Raw genomic sequence first — 27020 nt, forward strand, 5'->3', positions numbered from 1 at the left:
GCCACCTGCTGGCCGCCGACGAAAGTGACCCACGCACTGTTTCTGTTTTCAGGCAAACAATGTTTATTTGTATCGGCAGTTACGTCTCCTGTGACATTAACAACAATTTCAATAATACTTAAATCACCATAAAGTTGATAAAAATGTTTTTTGTGTGTGACTAATTAGCGCCTTTGAAGTGTGTCCAAATGTGTCGTCAGGTCGCTAGCACAGCCGTCCTCTCTGAGCGTGGCAAAGACCATTTTTTACTATTTTTTTTACCTGGTCTGGAAACTCCCGAAGTCGGCCGGCCGCATTTTCATCTCGGCGAACTGGATGGAGGTTTCGTGCCCCTTCCAGTGGAACCAGTTGACGCCCTGCGGAGGAGCGGACGTCATGAGGGGGTCACTTAGGTAAAACGGAATCCATCCTATTTGGGTCCCATATCAACCTCCTTAAAGTCAGTGACTTCACTATAAAAGTGGGTGACATTGTTATCACCGGGAAAGATGATAACAATGTCTACTTAGGTTCCATTCTAGAGGCCAATCTTTCCTGTGATAAAACGGCAAGCAAGGTAATCTAAAAGGTCAACCAATAAACGAGATTCCTCTACAGAATCTCCTCTCTGATCAACAAAAGCACCTTGAAGATTCTAGCGGGAACTCTCATTCAACCCTTTTTCGATTACGCTTGCACCTCCTGGTACCCCAGCACCTCCAAAACCCTCAAATGTAGACTCCAAACATCCCAGAACAAGCTAGTCCGGCTACTTTTAGACCTCCACCCCAGATCACACCTCACTCCAACCCACTTGTGGCTCAGGGTGGAGGACAGAGTCAAACAACTTGCACTGAGCCTAGTCTATAAATCCGCTACACCTCCCTGATACCGAAGTACATGTCGAACTACTTCCTTAACGTAAAAGGCCGCCATGACCACAATCCAATCCAATCCACTTTATTTATATAGCACATTTAAACAACAATAATGTTTCCAATGTGCTGCACAGCCATGTTAAATAAATGAATGATAAATGGGTTGTACTTGTATAGCGCTTTTCTACCTTCAAGGTACTCAAAGCGCTTTGACACTAATTCCACATTTACCCATTCACACACACATTCACACACTGATGGAGGGAGCTGCCATGCAAGGCGCCAACCAGCACCCATCAGGAGCAAGGGTGAAGTGTCTTGCTCAGGAAACAACGGACGTGACGAGGTTGGTTCTAGGTGGGATTTGAACCAGTCACCCTCGGGTTGCGCATGGCCACTCTTACACTGCGCCACGCCGTCCCTTAAAAACAATTGTAAAAAAATAAATAAATAAAATAAAAATAAAATTAAAAAGTATATATATATATATATACACATATATATATATATATATATATATATATATTATGCTCCACCAATGACTGAATGAAAACAAAAAATAAATAAATATAAAACCAATAAAAACAATATAAAAACAAATATGATTAAAAACTATTTTAAAGGGTAAAATCAATTAAAACAGTAAAATAGAAATCAAAGTGTATAAAAAACACAGAGGACAACAGAGAACAACACCAGGGGGAGCTCCACAAACCACATTAAACCCAGATTCCGATCTAACAAAGGTCTTAAATCATTCTCTTTCTATGCCACATCAATGTGGAATGCACTCAAAACAGGTGTAAAAGTAAGTGCATCTCTATATTCCTTCAAAACCACTCTAAAACAACACCTCCAGGCAACTTCAACCCTTTACTAATACCCTCCTCCATTCACATCCAATCTCCCCGGATTATAAATAACCTAATGTAAATAATCAAATGTACTTCTAATGTATTTACTTGCTCTTATGCTATCTGAGCTCACTATGTTCTCTGCTGGCTGTACATATCCTACTAAGTAAGACCTACACTGTTTCAATGTCCATTTCTCTGTTGATGCAATTGTTGATGACTGAAGTACTGATATCATCCAAAGATCCTCAGCCCACACCCCGGATTGTAAATAATGTAAATAATTCAATTTATATACTATCATGATTAACCTGTGTGATGACTATATTATGCTGATAGTATATATTTTTACCATTAATTGATTAACGTGGAACCCGACTTAACCAAGTTGAAAAACTTATTGGGGTGTTACCATTTAGTGGTCAATTGTACGGAATATGTAGTGAACTGTGCTATCTACTAATAAAAGTATCAATCAATCAGTCAAGCGGGGTTGGGCGGGGGCCTACGTACCTTGCTGTGGCTGGTGTCGCCATGTTTGCCCATCAAGTTGACGCGGTGGCAGTTTTTGTACCAGAAGGCTCCTTTGTAGGACAGCGCGCAGTTGGTGACGGCGATGTCGTTGTCGTTGTCGTAGGTGGAGAAGGGGCGGCCCTGGTGGTACGTCATGGAGTCGCCTGGCGGTCAAGAAGCGTTCACATTTAGGGGGAAAGTGGTCAAAAAGCTTCGTAAGACGTGTGCAGCAAAGTTTTATCATCACACAAACACTTTTAGATAAATGGCTTATTAATTAGTGCACTATAAGCTTAATTATATACTGAGAGAATTGTCTTTTTCCTGCCTTTCATTCCCGCTCTTTTGTCTTCCCGCTCTTTCGTCTTCCACTTCCGGGTGTCCAACACCAACACATGTCATCATATCCTGTGTCCCCCGCCCTTAAGTTCCCCTTACAATTGTTCCGGTATTGTCCTGTGACCTGAGTAACCTTTTTTTAAATTAAACAACAAACATACATTTATAATTAACATAGACATCAAAGCACTTTCAACCATAGACATCTTATAAGTAGACGCAGCATGGAGCGCTACTGCCTACTGGCTCTGACGAGACGCTGGGCCGCCATCTTGGAGTGGTGATCCGCACCACTCAGTACAATTCGTTTGGAGACGCTGAGCCGCCATCTTGGGGTGGTGATCCGCTCCACTCAGTGCAATTCATTTGGCAGAAGCATCTTTCTATCTTTCTTTCCGCTCTTTCTTCTTCCACTTCCGGGTGTCAACACCAACACATGTCATCATATCCTGTGTCCCCCGCCCTTAAGTTCCCCTTACAATGGTTCCGGTATTTTCCTGTGACCTGAGAAACCTTTTTTTAAATTAAACAACAAACATACATTTATAATTAACATATAAATAAAAACACTTTCAACCATAGACATCTTATAAGTAGACGCAGCATGGAGCGCTAGTGCCTAATGGCGCTGACGAGACGCGGGGCCGCCATCTTGGAGTGGTGATCCGCACCACTCAGTGCAATTCATTTGGAGACGCTGAGCCGCCATCTTGGGGTGGTGATCCGCTCCACCTAGTGCAATTCATTTGGAGACGCTGAGCCGCCATCTTGGGGTGGTGATCCACTCCACTCAGTGTAATTCATTTGGCAGAATCTTTGTTTCTTTCTTTCTTTCTCCACTCTTATCTTAAAAATACACCGAGAAAACTTATTGTCCTTTCCCTGCTTTTTATTCCCGCTCTTTCTTCTTCCACTTCCGGGTGTCCAACACCAATACATGGTATCATATCCGGTGTCCCCCGCCCTTAAGTTCCCCTTACAATGGTTCCAGTATTGTCCTGTGACCTGTGACCTTTTTTTGTATATATTAAACAACAACAGACATTTATAATTCACATAAAAGTCAAGGCACTTTCAACCTTAAACATTTTCAGCATGGAGCGCTACTGCCTACTGGCGCCGAAGAGAGGCTGGGCCGCCATCTTGGAGTGGGGATCCGCTCCGCTCCACTCAGTGCAATTCATTGGGCAGAAACTTCTTTCTTTCTTTCATTCATTCATTCTTTCTTCACTCTAAGCTTAAAAATACACAGAGAAAACGTATTGTCCTTTCCCTGCTTTTTATTCCCGCTCTTTCTTCTTCCACTTCCGGGTGTCCAACACCAACACGTCATCATATCCTGCGTCCCCCGCCCTTAAGTTCCTCTTACAATAGTTCCGGTATTGTCCTGTGACCTGAGTAACCTTATTATTATTTTAAATTTTTTATTGTACAACAAACATACATTTATCATTCACATAAAAGTCAAGGCACTTTCAACCATAGACATCTTTTAAGGGTACGCAGCATGGAGCGCTACTGCCTACTGGCGCTGACGAGACGCGGGGCCGCCATCTTGGAGTGGTGATCCGCTCCATTTTAGCTTATTTAATTCATCTTAGCTCACTGAATACCACTGATTTTCACCCGCTTTTGTTGTCATATGTGCTATGATAAATGACACGTTTTGGCATGTTTTATTTGACATTTTAGTTTAAAAAAAATCTAATGAGATGCATAAAAACAGTACTTTTTTTTTAACTAATAAACTGTGGTGCCGTGTTGGCATTTACCGTAATACACCCAAAAGTCTACACCTGTTGATTTGCGGTAAAAACAAAAAACAAACTGGCAGATCGGGTGCCAAAATGTTACTGTAAAATTGCATTTTTTAAATTATTTCCAGTGACAATTTTTTTTGTTGACATTTTACAATAAAATCCCGGCAACTGAACTGCATTTTTTAACCATAAAAAGAGCAGTAGTGTTTTTCCATTTACAGTAACATACACTATTTTTTCAAGCAAAATTATTGCATCTTACCATATTTTTTTTAACATTTTAGTTTTTTAAAAAATCTACTAATAAAATGCGTTAAAAAAATTGTGTAATAATAGTATTCCCTGTTAGAAGCGGCCCTCAGTGGAAACCACTTGGACACCTCAGACTTAAGAGATCCTCCAAACGAGGTCCTTACCTGCCGTGCCGCTGTAAGCCCCAATGTAGATCTTGAAGCGCGTCCTGGGCTCCGCGATGGTGAATCTGTCGTACTGAGCGTAGGCCGACTCGCCGCCGTCCCTCAGGTCCACGCGCAGAACGTAGTGGCCGCCAGACGTCATCTTGTGAAGATTGCTGAGACCTGCCGCAGTCGGGGTTCAATATTGGGAAGGCGGTTGGAGAACGTACTAGTATTTTAACAAAAAAAATCATAGGGTACATGGAGCATGTTTAGCTATTCCTCGTCCTCCAGTGATAATATTACTTGTGTGAAACAAACAGTAGTTATAGGATCATGCATTGGTCATATTTAAAGTCCTCATGTGTCCAGGGACGTATTTACTGACTTTACAAACATGATATAAATAAACAAGTTTTGTGATGCTAAAAAGATATCAATGTAATCATAGTAGTATCGACTAGATACGCTCCTGTACTTGGTATCATTACCGTGGATGTCAGGTGTAGATCTAACAATGGTGTTTGTTTACATTGTGACGCCGATGAGCTACGGTGTGTAGTGAAGCATGTTTAGCTATTCCTCGTCCTCCAGTGATAATAATACTTGTAAGAAACTTAAAGTAGTTACAGGATCATACATTTGCATATTTAAAGTCCTCATGTGTCCAGAAACGTTTTCACTGACTTTATAAACATAATATAAATAAACATGTTTTGTGATGCTAAAAAAAAATCAAAGTAATCATAGTAGTATCGTCTAGATACACTCCTGTACTTGGTATCATTACAGTGGATGTCAGGTGTGCATCCAACAATGGTGTTTGTTTACATTGTGACGCCGATGAGCTACGGTGTGTAGTGAAGCATGTTTAGCTATTCCTCATCCTCCAATGATAATAATACTTGTAAGAAACTTACAGTAGTTACAGGATCATACTTTTGTCATATTCAAGGTCCTCATGTGTCCAGGGAATGTATTTTCTGACTCTATAAACATAATATAAATAAACATGTTTTGTGATGCTACAAAAGATATGAATGTAATCATAGTAGTATCGACTAGATACGCTCCTGTACTTGGTATCATTACAGTGGATGTCAGGTGTGGATCCAACAATGGTGTTTGTTTACATTGTGACGCCGGTGAGCTACGGTGTGTAGTGAAGCATGTTTAGCTATTCCTCGTCCTCCAGTGATAATAATACTTGTGTGAAACAAACAGTAGTTATAGGATCATACATTGGTCATATTTAAAGTCCTCGTGTGTCCAGGGACGTATTTACTGACTTCATAAACATAATATAAATAAAGATATTTTGTGATGCTAAAAGATATCAATGTAATCATACTAGTATCGACTAGATATGCTCCTGTACTTGGTATCATTACAGTGGATGTCAGGTGTGAATCCAACAATGGTGTTTGTTTACATTGTGACGCCGGTGAGCTATTGTATCCTCCTACGGTGTGTAATGAATCATGTTTAGCTATTCCTCATCCTCCAGTGATAATAGTACTTGTGTGAAACTTACAGTAGTTACAGGATCATACTTTGGTCATATTCATAGTCCTCATGTGTCCAGGGACGTTTTTACTGAGTTTATAAACATAATATACATTTTAAAACAGATTTTGTGACGATATTGATGTAATCATACTAGTATCGACTAGATACGCTCCTGTACTTGGTATCATTACAGTGGATGTCAGGTGTAGATCCAGCCATGGTATTTGTGTACATTCAGGAGTGCTAGTTTTTGTTAGCAATGAGCTATTGTATCCTCCAACGGTGTGTAGTGAAGCATGTTTAGCTATTCCTTGTCCTCCAGTGATAATGCTACTTGTAAGAAACTTAGCTTTATTCATCAAATGTTAGCTAGCCATGTCTTGAAGCACCTCTTCCTTATAACATTGAAACACACCATTTTTCAACATATTAAGCAAAAAGGTCTATTTTTTTCCCTTTTGCCAGGAAAAGTGCACTTGCTATTAGTGAGAATATACTTATTTTAAGGTGTTTTCGGGTTCATTGAGGTTAACTAATTAGGGACCAAATGTCCCTTTGGGACAAAGGACCCTATTGAATTTCTAGCGTTTTATTTCTTTCTTTATTAATATTCCGCAGCTTTGTGCTGTAATTTGACCCTCTTAACATGCTTCAAAACTCACCAAATTTGACACACACATCAGGACTGGCGAACATTGCCATTTAATCCAAAAACCTAACCCCAAAACGCTCTAGCACCCCCAAGGAAGAAAACTCAGACAAAACTGCCTGTAACTTCCAGTAAGAATGTCGTAGCGACACGAAACAAAACCTTCTATGTAGGTCTCACTTAGACCTAGATTTCATACACTGACATCCTTCAGCAAAAATCAACAGGAAGTTTGCAATTCTCCCTTCAAAACAAAAGTTTTGTAAAAACACTCACCTTTGCCTCTTTGAGCTTTAATTTGACCTCCTTAACATGCTTCAAAACTCACCAAACTGGACACACACATCAGGACTGGAAAAGTTTGCGATTTAATCAAGAAAACTAACCCCAAAACTCAAAATTGCGCTCTAGCGCCACCTAGGAATACAACACAGACAAAACTGCTTCTAGGAAGAAAACACAGACAAAACTGCCTGTAACTTCCAGTAGGAATGTCGTAGCGACATGAAACAAAAACCTCTATGTAGGTCTCACTTAGACCTACATTTCATTAATTGACATCCTTCAGCAAAAATCCACAGGAAGTTGGCAATTACCCCTTCAAAACAAAAGTTTTGTAAAAACCGGTCACCTTTTTTCAAACATTATCTCCTATGAGCGCGTTTGTTGTGTCGGCCTCAAACTCGCACAGGAAAGAGATTGAACCCTTCTGATTAAAAGGTGCGCAAAGAGTTTTTCTAACTGCTCCGGTTTTGATTTTACGAGCCTTCAATGAACCGCTGCGCTGATTCTGCTGCCGTCTCAAGATGGCCGCTTAAAAGCAGGAAGCACCAGCGTGACCACACAATACAGAGAAGGTAGGTAATGTGCGGGAAAAGATATGTTGACTGGGTGAAAGAAGGAGGCACCAGTTTGACACCAGGATACAGAGAAGGTAGGTAATGTGCAGGAAAAGATATGTTGTCTGGGTGATGACAGGAAGCACCAGCATGTATGGGTGAAAGAAAGAAGCAACAGTGTGACTCCAGGATGCAGGGAAGGTAGGTAATGTGCAGGTAAAGATATGTTGTCTGGGAGATGGCAGGAAGCACCAGCATGTATGGGTGAAAGAAAGAAGCAACAGTGTGACTCCAGGATGCAGGGAAGGTAGGTAATGTGCAGGCAAAGATATGTTGTCTGGGAGATGGCAGGAAGCACCAGCATGTATGGGTGAAAGAAAGAAGCAACAGTGTGACTCCAGGATGCAGGGAAGGTAGGTAAAGTGCAGGTAAAGATGTGTTGGATGGGTAAAGGCAGGGAACACCAGCAAAAGTCGGCTTTAATTTTACTTGTTTTGGAAAGTCTTGACAAGCCAAATTTTCTTGTTCTATTGGCAGATAATTTTGCTTAGTTAAAAAAAAAATTTTTTTTTTTTTTTTCTTGTTTTTGAACACTGACTTTTTGCAGTGTACTTCCCAAACAGAGTATAGTACCCTTCTGGTTCACTAGTACCGCGATACTATACTAGTAACCCTAGAACAGGGGTGTCCAAACTTTTTCCACAGAGGGCCGAACACGGAAAATTTTAAGCATGTGGGGCGCATTTTGATATTTTTCATTTTCAAACCATAACAAAATATATGGATTTTTTTTTTTTTTAATCCTGAGGGCTCCTGGGGAGCATAGAGAGTCTCAGTCACTAAAATGTTAAAAATCAGTCAAATTCTTCTTATTATTTTTTATTTAATGCTAACAGTAAATCTCTATATCAACTTGAGGTTGATATGAAGTAAAAAAAATAAGGTTTTATGCCTTTTCTGTCAAAGACAACTTAGTTTTTTATAGTAAAACTGAAATATGCAGTATTTAGCTAGATAGATAGTACTTTATTGATTCCTTCCGGAGAATTCTTTTATTTAGCAATAAAAGCCCTCAAAGATCAATAATGCAGGACACCATTGATTTTAATTATTTTATATTTTTGAGTAATCACAGTGAAAAGTTAAATAAAATCCTACTAAATATATTTGAGATCCGAAAGGTTCCCCACTCATAAAGTGATGCATTTTTATTATTATTATTATTTTTACTTTTAACACTTAAATTTCAAGATCAACTTTTGATAAATCTGTCGATTTTAAGTCTGAACTATTATTTTGTTTGTTTTATGCTCTTTTGTAAAAATTTGATGTTTTTATGTGGCAACCACTAGGGGTGCAACGGTACACAAAAATTTCGGTTCGGTACGTACCTCGGTTTAGAGGTCACGGTTCGGTTCATTTTCGGCACAGTAAGAAAACAACAAAATATAAATTTTTGGGTTATTTATTTACCAAATTTGTAAACAACGACTTTATCCTTTTAACATTGGGAACACTATAATAATTCTGCCCACGTTAATCCACATTAAACTGCCTCAACTTGTTGCTTTGATTAAATAAAATGAAAAAAACCTTTCTTCTACATATAAAAAGTGCAACATTAAACAGTTTCAAGTCAACTCATCATGCTTAATTTATTACAGCATTGGGGAAGCCTGTAGTGGACTTTTATTATGTAAATGTTATATTTTTATCAACATGTGATAGCAGGGACCCTGCCATTCAAAACTAGGCTGCTACATTACTAATGATTCATGTAACTATAGCTGGAAAAAATAGTACAATAGCAATAGGAGAGACTATAGGAGTTCAATGAAATAACAGACAGGGGTTTGCTGCACCTAAAATACACACACACACACACATACACGCACACACACAGCAAAATGAGCTAATTTTACGCTAAAAGCTAATTAGCCTTCACCTCAAGCATATACTGTGAGCTAGCTGAGCTGCAGTTTAAGTTCCTAGAAGGTCAACGGGCTCATAGTGATGTTTGTAATAGTTGTGACTGGTAAGTGTTTTTTATCATTTGGGGAGAGTACCCTGTCCGCTGCTCCCCTGCTAAACGAATATCTGCTCGACGCTGAAGCATTGACAACATGCGTTCTGAATACGCACTGCTGATTGGCTTTGTATGTGACCAATCAGATGGTTGTGTGGGTGGGACAATGCTGGGTGCTCAGACAGAGGCAGAAAGCAGAGCAGCTTGTGAAGACTTTTGCTTACAAACTCATTCGGTAGGCCCGCGTACCGAACCGAAACCCCCGTACCGAAACGGTTCGATACAAATACACGTACCGTTACACCCTTGGCAACCACACAACATATGCAATATTTTTTTCCACGTAAAAATTTTTAAAGTGATAATTTTGTTGCGATCTGCTGCTCTGATCTTCACATGTTTGTTTTTTCATTCTCAGTCTGACCCGTTTATTTCCGGTTTTTGTCCATCACTATGGTTACACATCAGTCCACCTGTTAGTCTCGCCCCGCACACCTGCTACTAATTTTCACCCTCCTATTTAAGCTCACCTTTTCTGTTTACTCATTCTCGGATCCTAATTTGCCCACGCGCAACAGTGACGACTCTCATCATTCTATGTATGTATTTTCTCGCTAGCTCTCACACTAAGCCACTTTATTTTCCAGCTTTCATGCTGAATGTTTTTGTTCACTCTTTTGTGTCCTCGTACCAAGTTTTAGTTTTCCTTGTGTTTTATCCTAGCTTTCACGCTGGCGTCTTTTGTTTACCTTTTCTCTTTACACCAGTGTTTTTGTTCATAGCCTTTTGTTTTTAAATAAATACCCTTTATCTTACCTATGCTGTGTTCTGCTTCGACGCATCCACGGGAAAACCACGCCAGTATTACCATGCCAAAGAAGAGTCCTCACAATTTTTAAAGTAATAATTCTTTATAACATAGATTTTTTTTTTGTCCTTTTTTTTTTGGGCAATGGAAAAAAAATAAAGAAAATAAAGACAAAAGGAAAAAAACTGCTTGTATGGCAGCTTTGTGTCAACATTGCCACTTTTTCTCATTAGATTTCACCTCATTCCACTTTTTTAAATATATTTTTTTTAATTTTTGCAATACTATTAATTTTGCAATTTTTGCAGAATTTGTGGCGGGCCGGTAAACGATTAGCTGCGGGCCACAAATGGCCCCCGGGCCGCACTTTGGACACCCTTACCCTAGAAGATGGGTGTCAAACTCTGGCCCATTGGCCAAATTTGGCCCACCGTGTAATTTAATATGGCCCTTGAGGCAATATCAAATTAACATTATAACACCGCATTCACCACTAATACTCATACTTACCAACCCTCCCAATTTTCCCGGGAGACTCCCGAATTTCAGTGCCCTTGCCGAAAATCACCCGGGGCAACCATTCTCCCGAATTTCTCTTGATTTCCACCCAAACAAGCCTTAAAGGCACTGCATTCAACGTCCTCTACAACCTGTCGTCCCGTCCGCTTTTTCTCCATACAAACATTGTGCAGTCACATACTATATGCGGACTTTACACACAAACAAGTGAATGCAATGCATACTTGGTCAACCGCCATACAGGTCACACTGAGGGTGGCCGTATAAACAACTTTAACACTGTTGCAAATATGCGCCACACTGTGAACCCACACCAAACAAGAATGACAACCACATTTAGGGAGAACATCCGCACCGTAACACAACATAAACACAACAGAACAAATACCCAGAACCCCTTGCTGTACTAACTCTTCCGGGATGCTACAATATGCACCCCCCGCTACCACCAAACCCAGGGGTCGGGAACCTTTTTGGCTGAGAGAGCCATGAAAGCCAAATATTTCAAAACGTATTTCCGTGAGAGCCATATCATATTTTTTTTAAAACTGAATACAACTAAATGCGTGCATTTTTAAGTAAAACCAACTTTTTTTAGAGTATAATAAGTCTCTTATTCTTTTTAATAACACTGTTATTCTGAAGCTAACCAATAATAAATAAAATGTCATATCTGTTGATCATGTTTTTGTTTGGCCATGCGCTGTTTGTCCTTTGGACTCTTTAAGTTCCTGTTTTTTTCCACTCCCTTGTCTGGTTTCCTTGGTTACTCATTTTGTCCACCTGTCTCTGGTGGACAAAACGCCCGCTCACCTGCTTCCCGAGCACTAATCAGAGGCAGTATTTAAGCTCGTCTTTGCCAGTCAGTCTCCTTGTTTCATGCCTTGCCATAGTTTCGTGCTTCATGCCATGCCAGGTAAGTTTTGTTTGATTTACGTTCTTAGTCTGTTTATGCGTTAGCTTTGTTCTTTAGCCCAAGTTGTGCCTCCCCTGTGAGCGATTTTTGTTCGTATATTTTTTTAGTTAAAATTAAATCATGTTTTTACCTAAATGCCATGTCCCGAGTAGTCCGTCTGCCTTCCTGGGAGAACGACCCCGCAGCAAGCTGCAACCCCCCCCCCCCGTAATCGTGACATAAAATACTTCTTACCATTAATGCGACTTCTTGAACAGGTGCAGTAGAAAACGGATGGATGGATATAAATGCATGAGAATGTTTTATGTTTTGCACGTTATTTTTAGCACTGTGATTACCAGCGAAATTATTCATAATTATCGCGTTAAGCAATGTCAGCTAAGATTTATCTGAGAGCCAGATGCAGTCATCAAAAGAGCCACATCTGGCTCTAGAGCCATAGGTTCCCTACCCCTGACCAAACCCCACCAAGTTAATGTTGATACTTACATCAGGAAGCTACAAATAGGAAAGAGGCATTACATTTTTTTATTTAAATTTTATTTAATATACCATTGATATTTTTAAATTATTATTATTATTAGGGCCAAGGACCCTATTGAAACTGGTGCGTTTTATTATTTTTTCTTTCCTTCTTTATTCCGCACCTATGCGCTGTAATTTCACCCCCTTAACATGCTTCAAAACTCACCAAATTTGACACACATCGGTCTGGCATGCCTTCCCAACTTATTAGGCAGCCAAACCAGAAAAATCAAAATTGCGCGCTAGCGCCCCCTAGGAAGGAAAGAAAAACAGACTGCTTGTAACTTCCGTTAGGAATGTCGTAGAGACATGAAACAAAAACCTCTATGTAGGACTGAATTAGACCTAGATTCCCCATTAGAAACTTCTATACCTAAAATCAACAGGAAGTTGGCAAAAACCCCTTCAAAACAAAATTTTCGCAAAAAATGCATTTTTTGCCTCTTTCAGCTGTAATTTGACCCCCTTAAAATGCTTCAAAACTCACCAAACTTGGCACACATATTAGGACTGGCAGAAATTGCGATCTAATGAAAAAAAAACAACAAAAAAAACACTCCGCAATTTTTTAATAAAACACAGAAAAAAATGCTTCTAGGAAGAAAACACAGACAAAACTGCTTGTAACTTCCGGTAGGAATGCCGGAAAGACATGAAACAAAACCTTCTATGTAGGTCTCACTTAGACCTACATTTTAAAATTGACATCCTTCAGCAAAAATCAACAGGAAGTTAAAAATTACCCCTTCAAAATAAAAGTTTTGTTAACACCCGTCACCTTTTTTCAAAAGTTATCTCCTCTGAGCGCGTTTGTCGTTTCGGCTTCAAACTCGCACAGCAGAGAGATTGAACCCTTTTGATTAAAAGTATTGAACAGAGTTTTGATTACTGCTCCGGTTTTGATTTTACGCGCAAAGTTACCTAAAAAATGTAATTTTTGCCTCTTTGAGCTGTAATTTGACCCCTTTAAAATGCTTCAAAGTGCAAGTTAAAGCTCTACTATACAAAGCGAAAGCCATTTATCAACAACATCCAGAAACGCCGATCTGTAATTTGATCCCCTTACCATGCTTTAAAACTCATCAAATTTTACACACACATCAGGACTGGCGAAAATTGCCATCTAATAAAAAACAAAACCCTAAAAATCAAAATTGCGCTCTAGCGCCCCCTAGGAAAAAACCCAGACAAAACTGCATGTAACTTCTGTTAGAAATGTCGTGGAGACATGAAATAAAAACCTCTATGTTGGTCTGACTTAGACCAGGGCTTGGCAGCTGCCAAAGGCGGACCCGACCAACGCTGCTTGCAGCTTTAATTATTGTTTGAAAATCGATTTTGCATGTCACTATAAAGTTATATAAGCCTTGCTCGTTCAATATTCAATGCAAAACTTGTTTGGGTCCCTATTAAAAGGTTCATTTGTTCAGCCTTGGCCCGCGGCTTTGTTCAGTTTAGAATTTTGGCCCACTCTGTATTTGAGTTTGACACCCCTGCCCTAGAATGTACTAAAGCAGATGTGCTCACCCTAGAATGCACTAAAGCAGATGTGCTCACCCAGCCAGAACTCGTCGTCCACGTTCCCGAACCCAGCCGTGTAGTTCTTCCAGTTCCGGAAGAAGTCCAGCTTGCCGTTCTGACGCCTCAAGAAGACCTGGAAAAGGGACGGCGGTGAGTCGAGCCCTGACGCCGTTTCGGTGTCCTCTCACCGTCCATCCCCCGCCGTCAGTCTCCATGTCGCAGTACGCCTGGATGGCCTGGCTGTCCACGCCGCCCACGTAGACCGTGTACACGCCCGACGCCGTCTCTCCGTTCAGGAAGATCTGGGCGCAGTCTTTGGGGTGTCGGTGCAGCTCTCCGTCTGCAAGCCAACACACAGATGCATCTAGAACTCGGTCACTGGCCGCGCACTCCGGCCGGAGTCCCTGCCTGTGGTGAAGACCGTGGCCACGTGGCGACTCCTCCCGTCTCCGGCGACGGCCCGCATTCGGACCGTGTACTCCGTGGACTTGGCCAGCTCGGCCATGTTGTAGGACGAGGCGGTGGGGCTCAGCGTCACCTCCTTGAAGAAATAAAAGCACACTTCAGTATTCCGTCCTGCGCTTTATTAAGAGCCCGTGTCTGGTACCCGGGCCGAGCCGTCCGCTGAGGAGAAGGTGAGGACGTAGGCGCTGACGGAGGCCTGCGGAGGCTTCCAGGTTAGAGTGGCGCTGTCTGCTTCGATGTTGACGGCCGCCAGATCTCGGGGAGGGTCCACATCTGGAAATAAGTCTGCATCGTTACTGCGAGGTCCCCAATTAGGCATGAATGAAGCGGTGGGTACCGCTCACATCTGAAGCCATACGGTACCAATTCCTGCCATCTAGGCATCGATACTGGTACTCAAAAGGTACCATTTTTGGGGAAATTTTGTGTGTGTTATTTTATTATTATTATTATTATTATTACATTTAAGTCTCATTTGCTATGCAAAAAAAATGATTGGACTAAATATTTATGTAGTATAATTTGTAATTGTATTTGTTTTAGTTTTTTTTAAGAATATTTTCATTATTAAATTAGATTCTGTTGCAAAAAATGATTGGACTAAATCTTTATGTGGTATATTTTGTATTTGTACTTTTTTTTTTTTGGGAAGATTTTCATTATTAATTATATTTTGTTGCAAAAAATGATTGGACTAAATATTTATGTGGTATATTTTGTAACTGTATTTATTAATTTTTTTTAAACATTTTAATTTTTGAATAAAATTTCGGTGCAAAAAAAGATTTAAATAAATATTTGTTTGGTTTATTTTGTAATTATTTTTTAAAGACATTTTCATTATTAAATTGAATTTTGATGCAAAAAAAGATTCAAATAAATATTTATGTGGTATATTTTGTAATTGTATTTTGTATTTTTTGGGAAGATTTTCATTATTAAATTATACTTTGTTGCAAAGATGATTGGACTAAATATGTATGTGGTATATTTTTAAACATTTTTTTTAGAAGATTTTCATTATTGAATTATATTTTTTAAATCAAAAGATTTAAATAAATATTTGTTTGGTTTATTTTGTAATTACATTTTTTAAGACATTTTCATTTTTGAGTTAGATTTTGGTCCAAAAAAAGATTTAAATAAATATTTGTTTGGTTTATTTTGTAATAAAAAATTTTTAAGACATTTTCATTATTAAATTGGATTTTGGTGCAAAAAAAGATTTAAATAAATATTTATGTGGTGTATTTTGTAATTGTATTTTTTGGGAAGATTTTCATTATTAAATTATACTTTGTTGCAAAAATGATTGGACTAAATATTTATGTTGTATATTTTAAATTTTGTTTTTTATTTTTTTAGAAGATTTTCATTATTGAATTAGATGTTTTAAATCAAAAGATTTAAATAAATATTTGTTTGGTTTATTTTGTAATTACATTTTTTAAGACATTTTCATTATTGAATTAGATTTTGGTGCAAAAAAAAATTTGATAAATATTTATGTGTTATATTTTGTAATTGTATTTTTTAAGAACACTTTCATTATTAAATCAGATTCTGTTGCAAAAAATGATTGGACTAAATATTTATGTGGTATATTTTGTATTTGTATTCATTTATTTATTTTTTTTAAACATTTTTATTTCTGAATTAGATTTTGGTGCAAAAAAAGATTTAAATAAATATTTGTTTGGTTTATTTTGTAATTAATTTTTTTTGAGACATTTTCCTTATTAAATTGGATTTTGGTGCAAAAAAAGATTCAAATAAATATTTACGTGGTATATTTTGTAATTGTATTTTTTCGACGGATTTTCATTATTAAATTATACTTTGTTGCAAAAATGATTGGACTAAATATTTATGTGGTATATTTAAAACTATTTTTTTTTTTTTATAAGATTTTCATTATTGAATTCGATTCTTTAAATCAAAAGATTTAAATAAATATTTGTTTGGTTTATCTTGTAATTACATTTTTTAAGACATTTTCATTATTGAATTCGATTTTGGTGCAAAAAAAAAAAATTATGAATATTTATGTGTTATATTTTGTAATTGTATTTTTTTAAGAAGACTTTCATTATTAAATTAGATTTTGTTTCAAAAAATGATTGGACTAAATATTTATGTGGTATATTTTGTAATTGTATTTTTTTGGGACATTTTCATGATTAAATTAGATTTTGGTGCAAAAAAAGATTCAAATAAATATTTATGTAGTATAATTTCTGTATATATATATTTTTTAGAATATTTACATTATTAAATTAGGTTTTGGTGCAACAAATGATTGAACTACATATTTATGTTGTATATTAAAAAAAATCATTATTGAATTAGATTTTGGTGAAAAAAATGGTTGGACTAAATATTTATGTGGTATCTTTTGGAATTGTATATTTTTTTTTGAAGATTTTCCTTATAAAATTAAATTTTGGAGCAAAAAAGACTTAAATAAATATTTATGTGGTATATTTTGTAGTTGTATTTTTTTTTATTTTTTTTTGTAGAAAATTTACATTATTAAATTAGGTTTTTGTGAAAAATATTATTGGACAAACTACTTAAGTGGTATATTTTGTAATTGTATTTTTTAAAAACATTTTCATTATTAATATATGTCTTGGTGCAACAAATGATTGAACCAAATATTTATGTTTTATATTAAAAAACAAAAACATTTTCATTGTTGAATCAGATTTTTGTGAAAAAAATGGTTGGAGTAAATATTTATGTGGTATATTTTGTAATTGTATTTTTTTTTTTTTTTAGAACATGTCCATTATTGAATTAGATTTTGGTGCAAAAAAAGATTGGACTAAATATTTATGTGGTATATTGTGTACTTGTATTTATTTATTTTTTTTAAAAACATTTTAATTATTAAATCAGATTTTGGTGAAAAAAAATGTTTTGACTAAATATTTATGTGGTACATTTTGTAATTGTATTTTTTTTTAGAACATTTTCATTATTAAATAAGATTTTGGTTCAAAAAAAGATTTAACTAAATATTTATGTAGTGTATTTTGCCATTTAATAACTTTAAAACGCTTGTTAAATAATTTAGATTTTGGTGCAAAAAATGATTGGACTAAATATCTGATATATTTTGCCGTTTTAAAAAAGTTGAACAACTTTTTATTATTAAATTAGATGTTGGTGCAAAAAATATTATTGGACTCAGTTTTTATTTAATTTACTTTGCCATTTTAAAAAGGTTTAAAAAGTTATCGCTATTAAATTAGGTTTTGGTGCAAAAAAACTAAACAAAACAATTGGACTAAATATATTTTTTGGTATAGTTTGCAATTTTAAGAAATCAATCCATAAGACATTAGCACAAAGTTGAATGCGTTATGTTGCGCCCTAGAAAGTGTTAATACTGTAAGTATTGCGCTTACACAACAGCTGTTTTTTTATTGTAACATTCATCGCAATCGCCATGTAAAATCGCTAATGCTAAAAGTAGCCTGTCTATTGGAAATCCAATGTAAATTAGCATGAAGCTAGCGCACTTTGGAAGAGTGAATGAAGCCTTACTTTTCGACCTAACATGCTTGCTTTGATGGTGTTGACAATTGCAACATTTCTTCGAGATCACCTCAGAAAACAGTACCGCACCAGACGTTTCCCTACCAGTGGTAAATTCTGTTCCAATAGACGCACTCTTCTGAGCCTCTTTGGTGGAAAAGAGCTCCACAGTGTAGAGACTTCCCGCAGCCAGCGACCCCACGGCTAACTCTGTCGTAGCTCCGGAAACACGCTCTACGACTGGAGATGCTGTAAGACAAAATCGTGCGGTCCATTGAGGCCCGTCGGGTGACAGATGGATTCATGTAGTACCTGACTCGGAGGTGTACGTGACCACGTATCCGTCCACCAGGGCCACGGACGGTTGCCAGAGCAACAGAGCAGAGCTGTCCGTCACATTCATCACGGTCAGACCTCGAGGTCGGTCCAAAGCTTAAGACGAAAAAGACGTGAGCGTCCACCCAGTGCAGCGTGAGTACTACCAGGCCTACCTGTGGTTACGGAGTCAGCACTGGGGTCGCTCTCCTCCAGACCCTTCATGGCACTGACGGTCACCTGGTACACCCTGCCGGGACTCATGTTGGGCAGTAAGGCCTGGAGGACGTCGCCATCCACAGTGACCGCCATGGGGCTTCCTAGGCACAAGCAGAGTCACTCTAGCAGGGACTGTTAACACTGGAAAGTATTACATCCATGGCTAATCAGCGTATTTGTTCTTTTAAGAGTTTGTGTACCAACCCTGAATTGTATCGTTCTAGATGTTACATCAGTCCTAAGTCGAATCAAACTTAAAGTACACTTTGAGTACACTGATCCTACCTCCTTCAAAGGGCCCGTATGTGATGTGATAGTTGTCTACTGCCGACTGAGGCATGGACCAATGGACGACAGCCGAGGAGTCGGTTACGTCAGAAAAACGAAGGCCTTTTGGTGTCATCAGGCCTGGCGGAAGGAAGAAGGGTTTACAGGTTAGTTGGAACTCCAAAAACCTGTCCAAAGAGAGATGGTACCCGTCGGTTCGGCCGAGGTTCAGAGTGACACAAACGATTAGTGTACGGATGAGGTTAGTATAGAGTCCCGAGAGGACCAAGAAGTTAGTGCAGACCCATTGGATCCAGTCCTGAGAGGTCAGTGAAGTTAGTAGAGACCCAGTGGACCCAGGCCTGATGCGGTTGATGTACCTGTCTGAGCTACACCAAAGATCGGTTGGGATCTGTGGTCCAAAGATATGCCGTACAGCTCAATTTCATACTCAGTGCCCCCCACAAGTCCAGTGATTCGCCTGGTTCGCTCGTCTCCGGCGGCAACGTGCTCCTGAGGGCGTCCGGACCTCTTGCTGTCCCGCAGTTTGATGACAAATCGGTCGAAGAGGTCTTCATCCGCCGCCCAGGACACGCGGAAGCCATCAGCGGTGATGTCAGACACAAAAAGGTGGTCCACCTCGGGTTCCGCCTCTGGCCACAAGGGAAACAACATTGTCGACGGTTGCTGGGATCAGTCCTTGACTTCGGATTAAAGAATTCAAGCAAGACGGGTTAGGCTGGTCCTTCCATACCGCATTCCTTGACCAAGATGCTTGGGTTTGTTAGTTCAAGGCAGTCATGGCAACCAAGAAAGGGGATGAAAGGAACGGAAGAGTTTTCAGAGACGTTCTTCATGTCAGTTAAAGGTCAATCTGCTGGGAGGCCATGCGTCCTCCCGCCGGCACATTCAAAAAGGCAAACAAACAGAAGTTAGATCAACTGACGTGTTTGTGTTTTCCTTCCTCTGATAGGTTTGCGACGTCAAACTGTGGAATCCACCAAACTGAAGTGTAAACCGTGACATAGGCATCGGAGGGAAAACACGCGGTCAAATCGGAACACAAACTAACAAGCTGACTCTTATTTCAAAAGTCGAAACAGATGGGAGCCTCGCATGTGCTCCCAAGACCACGTCAGAGCGAGACGGATGAAAGGAAACGGGAAGAGTGCTTAGGATTCTGGAAAAGATTCATACGAGTCATAAATGTGGTTTTAGGAGGCAATACTGTGCTGAAGCCTCAGCAGCAGAACATGGCAGGGCTTCTAAGAAAAACAATTCAATACATGTGTTGTGGTTTTTATGCCTGCCAGGTTGTGAAGTTGAAGCTTCAGAGTTGCATCATTGCACAGTAGTTGCACCAGGATTCGAGGTTAGGCTCCCAGCGGTGGATACCTGTGACAGCCACAGTGGTGAGGGGCCGAGAGCGGAGCCCCGCCTCTGACACGCCCGTCAGCCTGACCTCATAGCCTATACCGGTAATGAGCCCCCAGATGTCCAGGTGGCTCTGGTTTCCCGGCACTGAGAACTCCTGGGGCGGCAGCAGCCAGCCCGAGTCGGTCACCACCAGGTTAAAGTAACTGAAACGGCCACCGGAGGGCGCAGGTTCCTCCCGGGCCTGCCGCTGCTTCACCCCCCATGACACACGGAAGCCGAAGGGGGTGACGTTCGAAACGGTCAAGTTTTCCACTTTGGGCAAAGGAACTGGGGGATGGTGGTGGTAGTGGTGGTGGGTTTGGAGTTGCGTGTGAAGGATAGCAAAAGCAAATCAGAAAACTGTCTTCTAGGTTTACTGCCTACATCCTAAGTTTACTTCCTACAACAGAGGTCGGCAACCTTTACCACTCAAAGAGTCATTTTGACCCGTTTCACAAAATAAAGAAAACTACGGGAGCCACAAGACTCTTTTGAAATTTAAAATGAAATAACACAGCGTACAAAGTTTTTTTTTTGGCTTTGTGCTATGTATAAACCAGAGGTCTCAGACACGCGGCCCGCACCTTAATCTGAAAATGTAATTTATTTGAATGCCGCTTGACAAAATCACATTTGCCAACCATCTCAATTTTTCCGGGAGACTACCGAGTTTCAGAGCGACCATTCTCTCGACTGTCTGCTGGTTTTCACCCAAACAACAATAATTAGGGCGTGCTATGATGACAATGCGTTTAACGCCCTCTACAACCGTAACAAACAGCTTACCAGCCCATTCACATTTTGTATGAGGCTTCTGCAGACACACATAAGCGACTGCAAGGCATACTTGTTCAACAGCCATGAAGGTTGTGGTATAGACAACTTTAGCAGTCTTACTAATATGCGCCGCACTGTGAAACCACACCCAACTAGAATGACAAACACATTTCGGGAGAACATCCGCACTGTAACACAACATAAACACAACAGAACAAATACCCAGAATCCTATGTATCCCAAACTCCCTCCCCAACCCCTCCACCTCAACCGGCGCATGGAGGCGGTAATGGGGGTGAATAATGTAGCCCGGAAGAGTCAGGGATGCATGGGATTCTGGGTATTTGTTCTGTTGTGTTTATGTTGTGTTACAGTGCGGATGTTCTCCCGAAATGTGTTTGTCATTCTTGTTTGGTCTGGGTTCACAGTGTGGCGCATATTAGTAAGAGTATTAAAGTTGTTTATATCACAAACCTCAGTGTAACCTGTATGGCCGTTGAACAAGTATGCCTTGCAGTCGCTTGCGCGTAGAGTCAGCAGCCGCACACTAGATGAAGGCACTCAGATACTGTAGCATAGTATTAAAGCGGACGCGACGACATGGTCGAGAGGACGTTTAAGGCATTGCCATTACGGCACGCCCTCAATATTGTTGTCCGGGTGAAAATCTGAGAATGTTATCCTGGGGGAGATTTCTGGGAGAGGCACTGAAATCCGGAAAACCTCCCGGAAAAATAGGGGGGTCGGCAAGTATGCAGCTGAGCCACATCAGAGTGATCCAAGAGCCGCATGGCGCGGGCTGCCGACCCCTGTCCTACAAGGATCTACATCTCAGCTGTGATATTTGAAAGATTGGCCTGTTCTGGGTCACACCTTCCTGGATGCTAGCGTGAACAATCTCATGCACTTTAAAAGTCATGCACGTGAGTGAAGTATACCTGTGGAGGCATGGGCTACCACCGAAGGAGTGCGGCGCCCGTGAGAAAGCCCGTACAGTTCAACGTTATAGCCCGTGGCGTCCATCAAGTTTGAGACGGTTAAGTTCAAGGCGTCACCCGGAAGACTAAACTCCAGCGGCTCTGATTGCTGTTCCGAGTCAGCGACTCGGATAACGAAGCCATCAAAGTGGCCCGACGCAGTGCTCCACGTCAAGGTGAGGTTATGCGGACTCGGGGATGAAGCGGCTAGGGGCCCCAACAGGGGGGCGTCCTCTGAACAGAGAGAAGAAGATGGCGGTTCAGTCTTGCATGAATGGCGAGCGTTCGGTTAGTCACTGGCGGCGTCCTACCTGTGGTAGCGACAGCGAATAAAGGCTGGGTGTTGCGGCCGCCGGCGCTGGCGTACAGCTTTAGGTCGTAGCGTGTACTGGCTTTTAGGCCGGCCATGACCGTGGAGCGCACGTGGCCGGGCAATGCCTGGCCCATCGCCTGCGAGGGCAAAGCAGACTCTCTGACTTCAACTACAAAGTTATCAAACGCCTTGTCGCCCGCCCGCCACGACAGAGACACTCTGTCTGAGGTAACGTTAGAAACAACTAGCCTGGACAAATCGGGCTCTTCAGCTACGGAGAGGGGAGAGAAATATATGCATTGGTTTGAAACTAAGCAGCGTCACCTTGGTTGTAACAAGCTAGGCGACGGCCTGTCATCCCCACGAAGCTGATCAAAAAAATGTTTTTTAAGAACAAAGGTTTGAGCGTCGGTACGGCTTGGGTTCAAAAAGGCCTTGAAAGAGAAATCTAGAGAGTAGGCATGGGTCGGTAACCGGTTTTAAAAGCTAGACTGTGATATGAAAACGTCCTGGCTTAACTCCACTGGCTCCCTGTCCGTCACCGCATTGATTTTAGATTACTTTTAATTGTGTTTAAATCGGGCAGCACGGTGGAAGAGGGCCTAGTGCGTCTGCCTCACAATACAAAGGTCCTGGGTTCGATACCGCGCTCGGGATCTTTCTGTCTGGAGTTTGCATGTTCTCCCCGTGACTGCGTGGGTTCCCTGCGGGTACTCCGGCTTCCTCCCACCTCCAAAGACATGCACCTGGGGATAGGCCCCTCTCGCCTCCAAAGACATGCACCTGGGGATAGGCCCCTCCCGCCTCCAAAGACGTGGACCTGGGGATAGGCCCCTCCCACCTCCAAAGACATGCACCTGGAGATAGGCCCCTCCCACCTCCAAAGACGTGCACCTGGGGATAGGCCCCTCTCGCCTCCAAAGACGTGCACCTGGGGATAGGCCCTTCCCGCTTCCAAAGACATGCACCTAGGGATAGGCCCCTCCCGCCTCCAAAGACATGCACCTGGGGATAGGCCCCTCCCGCCTCCAAAGACAGGCACCTGGGGATAGGCCCTTCCCGCCTCCAAAGACATGCACCTGGGGATAGGCCCCTCCCGCCTCCAAAGACGTGCACCTGGGGATAGGCCCCTCCCGCCTCCAAAGACAGGCACCTGGGGATAGGCCCTTCCCGCCTCCAAAGACATGCACCTGGGGATAGGCCCTTCCCGCCTCCAAGGACATGCACCTGGAGATAGGCCCTTCCCGCCTCCAAAGACATGCACCTGGGGATAGGCCCCTCCCGCCTCCAAAGACAGGCACCTGGGGATAGGCCCCTCCCGCCTCCAAAGACAGGCACCTGGGGATAGGCCCTTCCCGCCTCCAAAGACATGCACCTGGGGATAGGCCCCTCCCGCCTCCAAAGACGTGCACCTGGGGATAGGCCCCTCCCGCCTCCAAAGACAGGCACCTGGGGATAGGCCCTTCCCGCCTCCAAAGACATGCACCTGGGGATAGGCCCTTCCCGCCTCCAAGGACATGCACCTGGGGATAGGCCCTTCCCGCCTCCAAGGACATGCACCTGGAGATAGGCCCTTCCCGCCTCCAAAGACATGCACCTGGGGATAGGCCCCTCCCGCCTCCAAAGACACGCACCTGGGGATAGGCCCTTCCCGCCTCCAAAGACGTGCACCTGGGGATAGGCCCTTCCCGCCTCCAAAGACATGCACCTGGGGATAGGCCCCTCTCGCCTCAAAAGACATGCACCTGGGGATAGGCCCTTCCCGCTTCCAAAGACGTGCACCTGGGGATAGGCCCCTCCCGCCTCCAAAGACACGCACCTGGGGATAGGCCTTTCCCGCCTCCAAAGACGTGCACCTGGGGATAGGCCCCTCCCGCCTCCAAAGACACGCACCTTGTGATAGGCCCTTCCCGCCTCCAAAGACATGCACCTGGGGATAGGCCCCTCTCGCCTCAAAAGACATGCACCTGGGGATAGGCCCTTCCCGCTTCCAAAGACGTGCACCTGGGGATAGGCCCCTCCCGCCTCCAAAGACACGCACCTGGGGATAGGCCTTTCCCGCCTCCAAAGACGTGCACCTGGGGATAGGCCCCTCCCGCTTCCAAAGACACGCACCTTGTGATAGGCCCTTCCCGCCTCCAAAGACATGCACCTGGGGATAGGCCCTTCCCGCCTCCAAAGACGTGCACCTGGGGATAGGCCCCTCTCGCCTCCAAAGACGTGCACCTGGGGATAGGCCCCTCTCGCCTCCAAAGACGTGCACCTGGGGATAGGCCCCTCCTGCCTCCAAAGACTTGCACCTGGGGATAGGCCCCTTTCGCCTCCAAAGACACGCACCTTGTGATAGGCCCTTCCCGCCTCCAAAGACATGCACCTGGGGATAGGCCCCTCTCGCCTCCAAAGACGTGCACCTGGGGATAGGCCCCTCCCGCCTCCAAAGACATGCACCTGGGGATAGGCCCCTCCCACCTCCAAAGATATGCACCTGGGGATAGGCCCCTCTCGCCTCCAAAGACGTGCACCTGGGGATAGGCCCCTCTCGCCTCCAAAGACATGCACCTGGGGATAGGCCCTTCCCGCCTCCAAAGACGTGCACCTGGGGATAGGCCCCTCTCGCCTCCAAAGACGTGCACCTTGGGATAGGCCCCTCTCGCCTCCAAAGACGTGCACCTGGGGATAGGCCCCTCCCACCTCCAAAGACATGCACCTGGAGATAGGCCCCTCCCGCCTCCAAAGACGTGCACCTGGGGATAGGCCCCTCTCGCCTCCAAAGACGTGCACCTGGGGATAGGCCCCTCCCGCCTCCAAAGACATGCACCTGGAGATAGGCCCCTCCCACCTCCAAAGACACGCACCTGAGGATAGGCCCTTCCCGCCTCCAAAGACATGCACCTGGAGATAGGCCCCTCCCACCTCCAAAGACACGCACCTGAGGATAGGCCCTTCCCGCCTCCAAAGACATGCACCTGGGGATAGGCCCATCTTGCCTCAAAAGACATGCACCTGGGGATAGGCCCTTCCTGCCTCCAAAGACACGCACCTGGGGATAGGCCCCTCCCACTTCCAAAGACATGCACCTGGGGATAGGCCCCTCCCACCTCCAAAGACATGCACCTGGGGATCGGTTGATTGGCATTACTAAATGGTCCATAGTGTGTGAATGTTGTCTGTCTATCTGTGTTATTACGGTATTGCTCCCCAAATACTCATACACACGTATAACCAAGTTTTATTCCGAAAATTAAATATAATAAATAGATAGCCGCACAATGTATATTATTATTTTTATTTGAGTGTTTAATTATGTTTTCATTCGTCTGTTTTAATTTATAAAAATGTTTTGTGTTTTTTTAATAATATATAAAAAATGTGGGTGTGTCACGTCCAGTCACGGAAATTCACTTCCTGTCGTCATATTGCGGCGAGTAGGTTTAACGTACAGTTTGGATTGGAAAATTTATTTTTTTGTTTGTTTTTTTTAAATTGGAGAAAGACTTTAATGCTTCTTTTTTTCATGTTCACCGTTTGTGCATGTGCACAGGTTGACAAGCAATTTGTATTCGATATAATCCGTTAACTTGAAAAATATAAACGTTTCAAAAATATATATTTTGTACTAAAGCACCTAGTGGTGACAATAACTAGGCCTGGGGTGTTCTTGTTAGATTTATATATATATTTATTATTTATTTATTGTACGGCTTAAAAAAAAAAAAAATACTCCCTATATATGTATATATATATTTGTATCTTTTCATATTTTAAAATTGTATTTCTTCTTATTATTATTATTAATCTATTATTATTACTTTTTTTTGTTTATTTAATTTAATTGTTTTTTTTCGCTGATTCTTTCTTTTCTTTTGGGGGGGGGTGGTATGGTTGGGATATAAACAAAAACTATTTTCACATTTAGGGCAGACAACAGATATATGATGTATGTGAATATGATGTAATGGATAGGAATGTCTGCGGCTGGATCTCAATAAAAATAAAATGAAAAAAATTATAAAAATAAATAAATAAGTAAAAAAAACAGATAAAGTGCACTTTTGTGCATGATGTCACACAAGATATTTCAACAACTGTCAAATAAAAATGAGCCGCATCATGGGAAAAAAATTAAAAATAAATAAATACACATACAACCCCTTGACTGAAAATTATTTTTTCAAATTTTTTTCCCAATAAGGACTTAAAAAAATAATTTAAAAAAATACACATTTAAGAGCTGTATTTAAATAGCGTTAGGGAAGAGTATTGAATCTGGTACCCCTTTTTGGCACCGACCGAATCCCGACAATCCGACCAGGTCTCGAATCGCGTAAAATCCACCACTTGGTGATCACTCCAGCAGCACTGAGAGCGGACTCAGCCAAACTCCCTCTAAGTAATGCAAAAATGTCCAATGTCAACAAAGAAATGGACAAAAAATAAATTTATGTTGGCTTTGCTATTGACATGCTACTGACTAGCATTAGCGATTTTACATGGCCGTTTCCATTCCAAATTTGTTAATGAAATGAAAAAATATTTCTAGTGCGTAATTAGCACAATACATACAGGATCAACACTTTTTAAGGTGCAAAAGACCGCAAAGACTGACCTGATCAACACAACATAAAGTATACACTACTGCCAACAACTGCGTTTGCACATACAAATGTTTATTTCATTATCAAAAATATTTTTTTTTTA

General features: G+C 41.6%; 1 protein-coding gene across 1 annotated transcript in view; it reads right to left on the reverse strand.

Moving 5' to 3' along the window:
- Positions 1–39: 39 nt before the first annotated feature.
- LOC133557418 (tenascin-like) overlaps positions 40–27020 on the reverse strand; it is a 172866-nt gene continuing 145885 nt past the window's right edge. Inside the window, exons 17-31 of the mRNA XM_061907865.1 lie at positions 22321–22593; positions 21971–22243; positions 20235–20543; positions 19220–19492; positions 18858–18980; positions 18530–18673; positions 18351–18470; positions 18144–18287; positions 14638–14768; positions 14439–14571; positions 14219–14370; positions 14067–14163; positions 4740–4901; positions 2225–2388; positions 40–356 (exon numbers count right to left, since the gene is read on the reverse strand). Of these exons, the coding sequence (XP_061763849.1) occupies positions 258–356; positions 2225–2388; positions 4740–4901; positions 14067–14163; positions 14219–14370; positions 14439–14571; positions 14638–14768; positions 18144–18287; positions 18351–18470; positions 18530–18673; positions 18858–18980; positions 19220–19492; positions 20235–20543; positions 21971–22243; positions 22321–22593 (2597 nt within the window). The 3' untranslated portion in view covers positions 40–257. The remainder of the gene's footprint in view (positions 357–2224; positions 2389–4739; positions 4902–14066; positions 14164–14218; positions 14371–14438; positions 14572–14637; positions 14769–18143; positions 18288–18350; positions 18471–18529; positions 18674–18857; positions 18981–19219; positions 19493–20234; positions 20544–21970; positions 22244–22320; positions 22594–27020) is intronic.

Source organism: Nerophis ophidion, linkage group LG08 (genome assembly GCF_033978795.1).
Source record: "Nerophis ophidion isolate RoL-2023_Sa linkage group LG08, RoL_Noph_v1.0, whole genome shotgun sequence".
Lineage (NCBI taxonomy): Eukaryota > Metazoa > Chordata > Actinopteri > Syngnathiformes > Syngnathidae > Nerophis > Nerophis ophidion.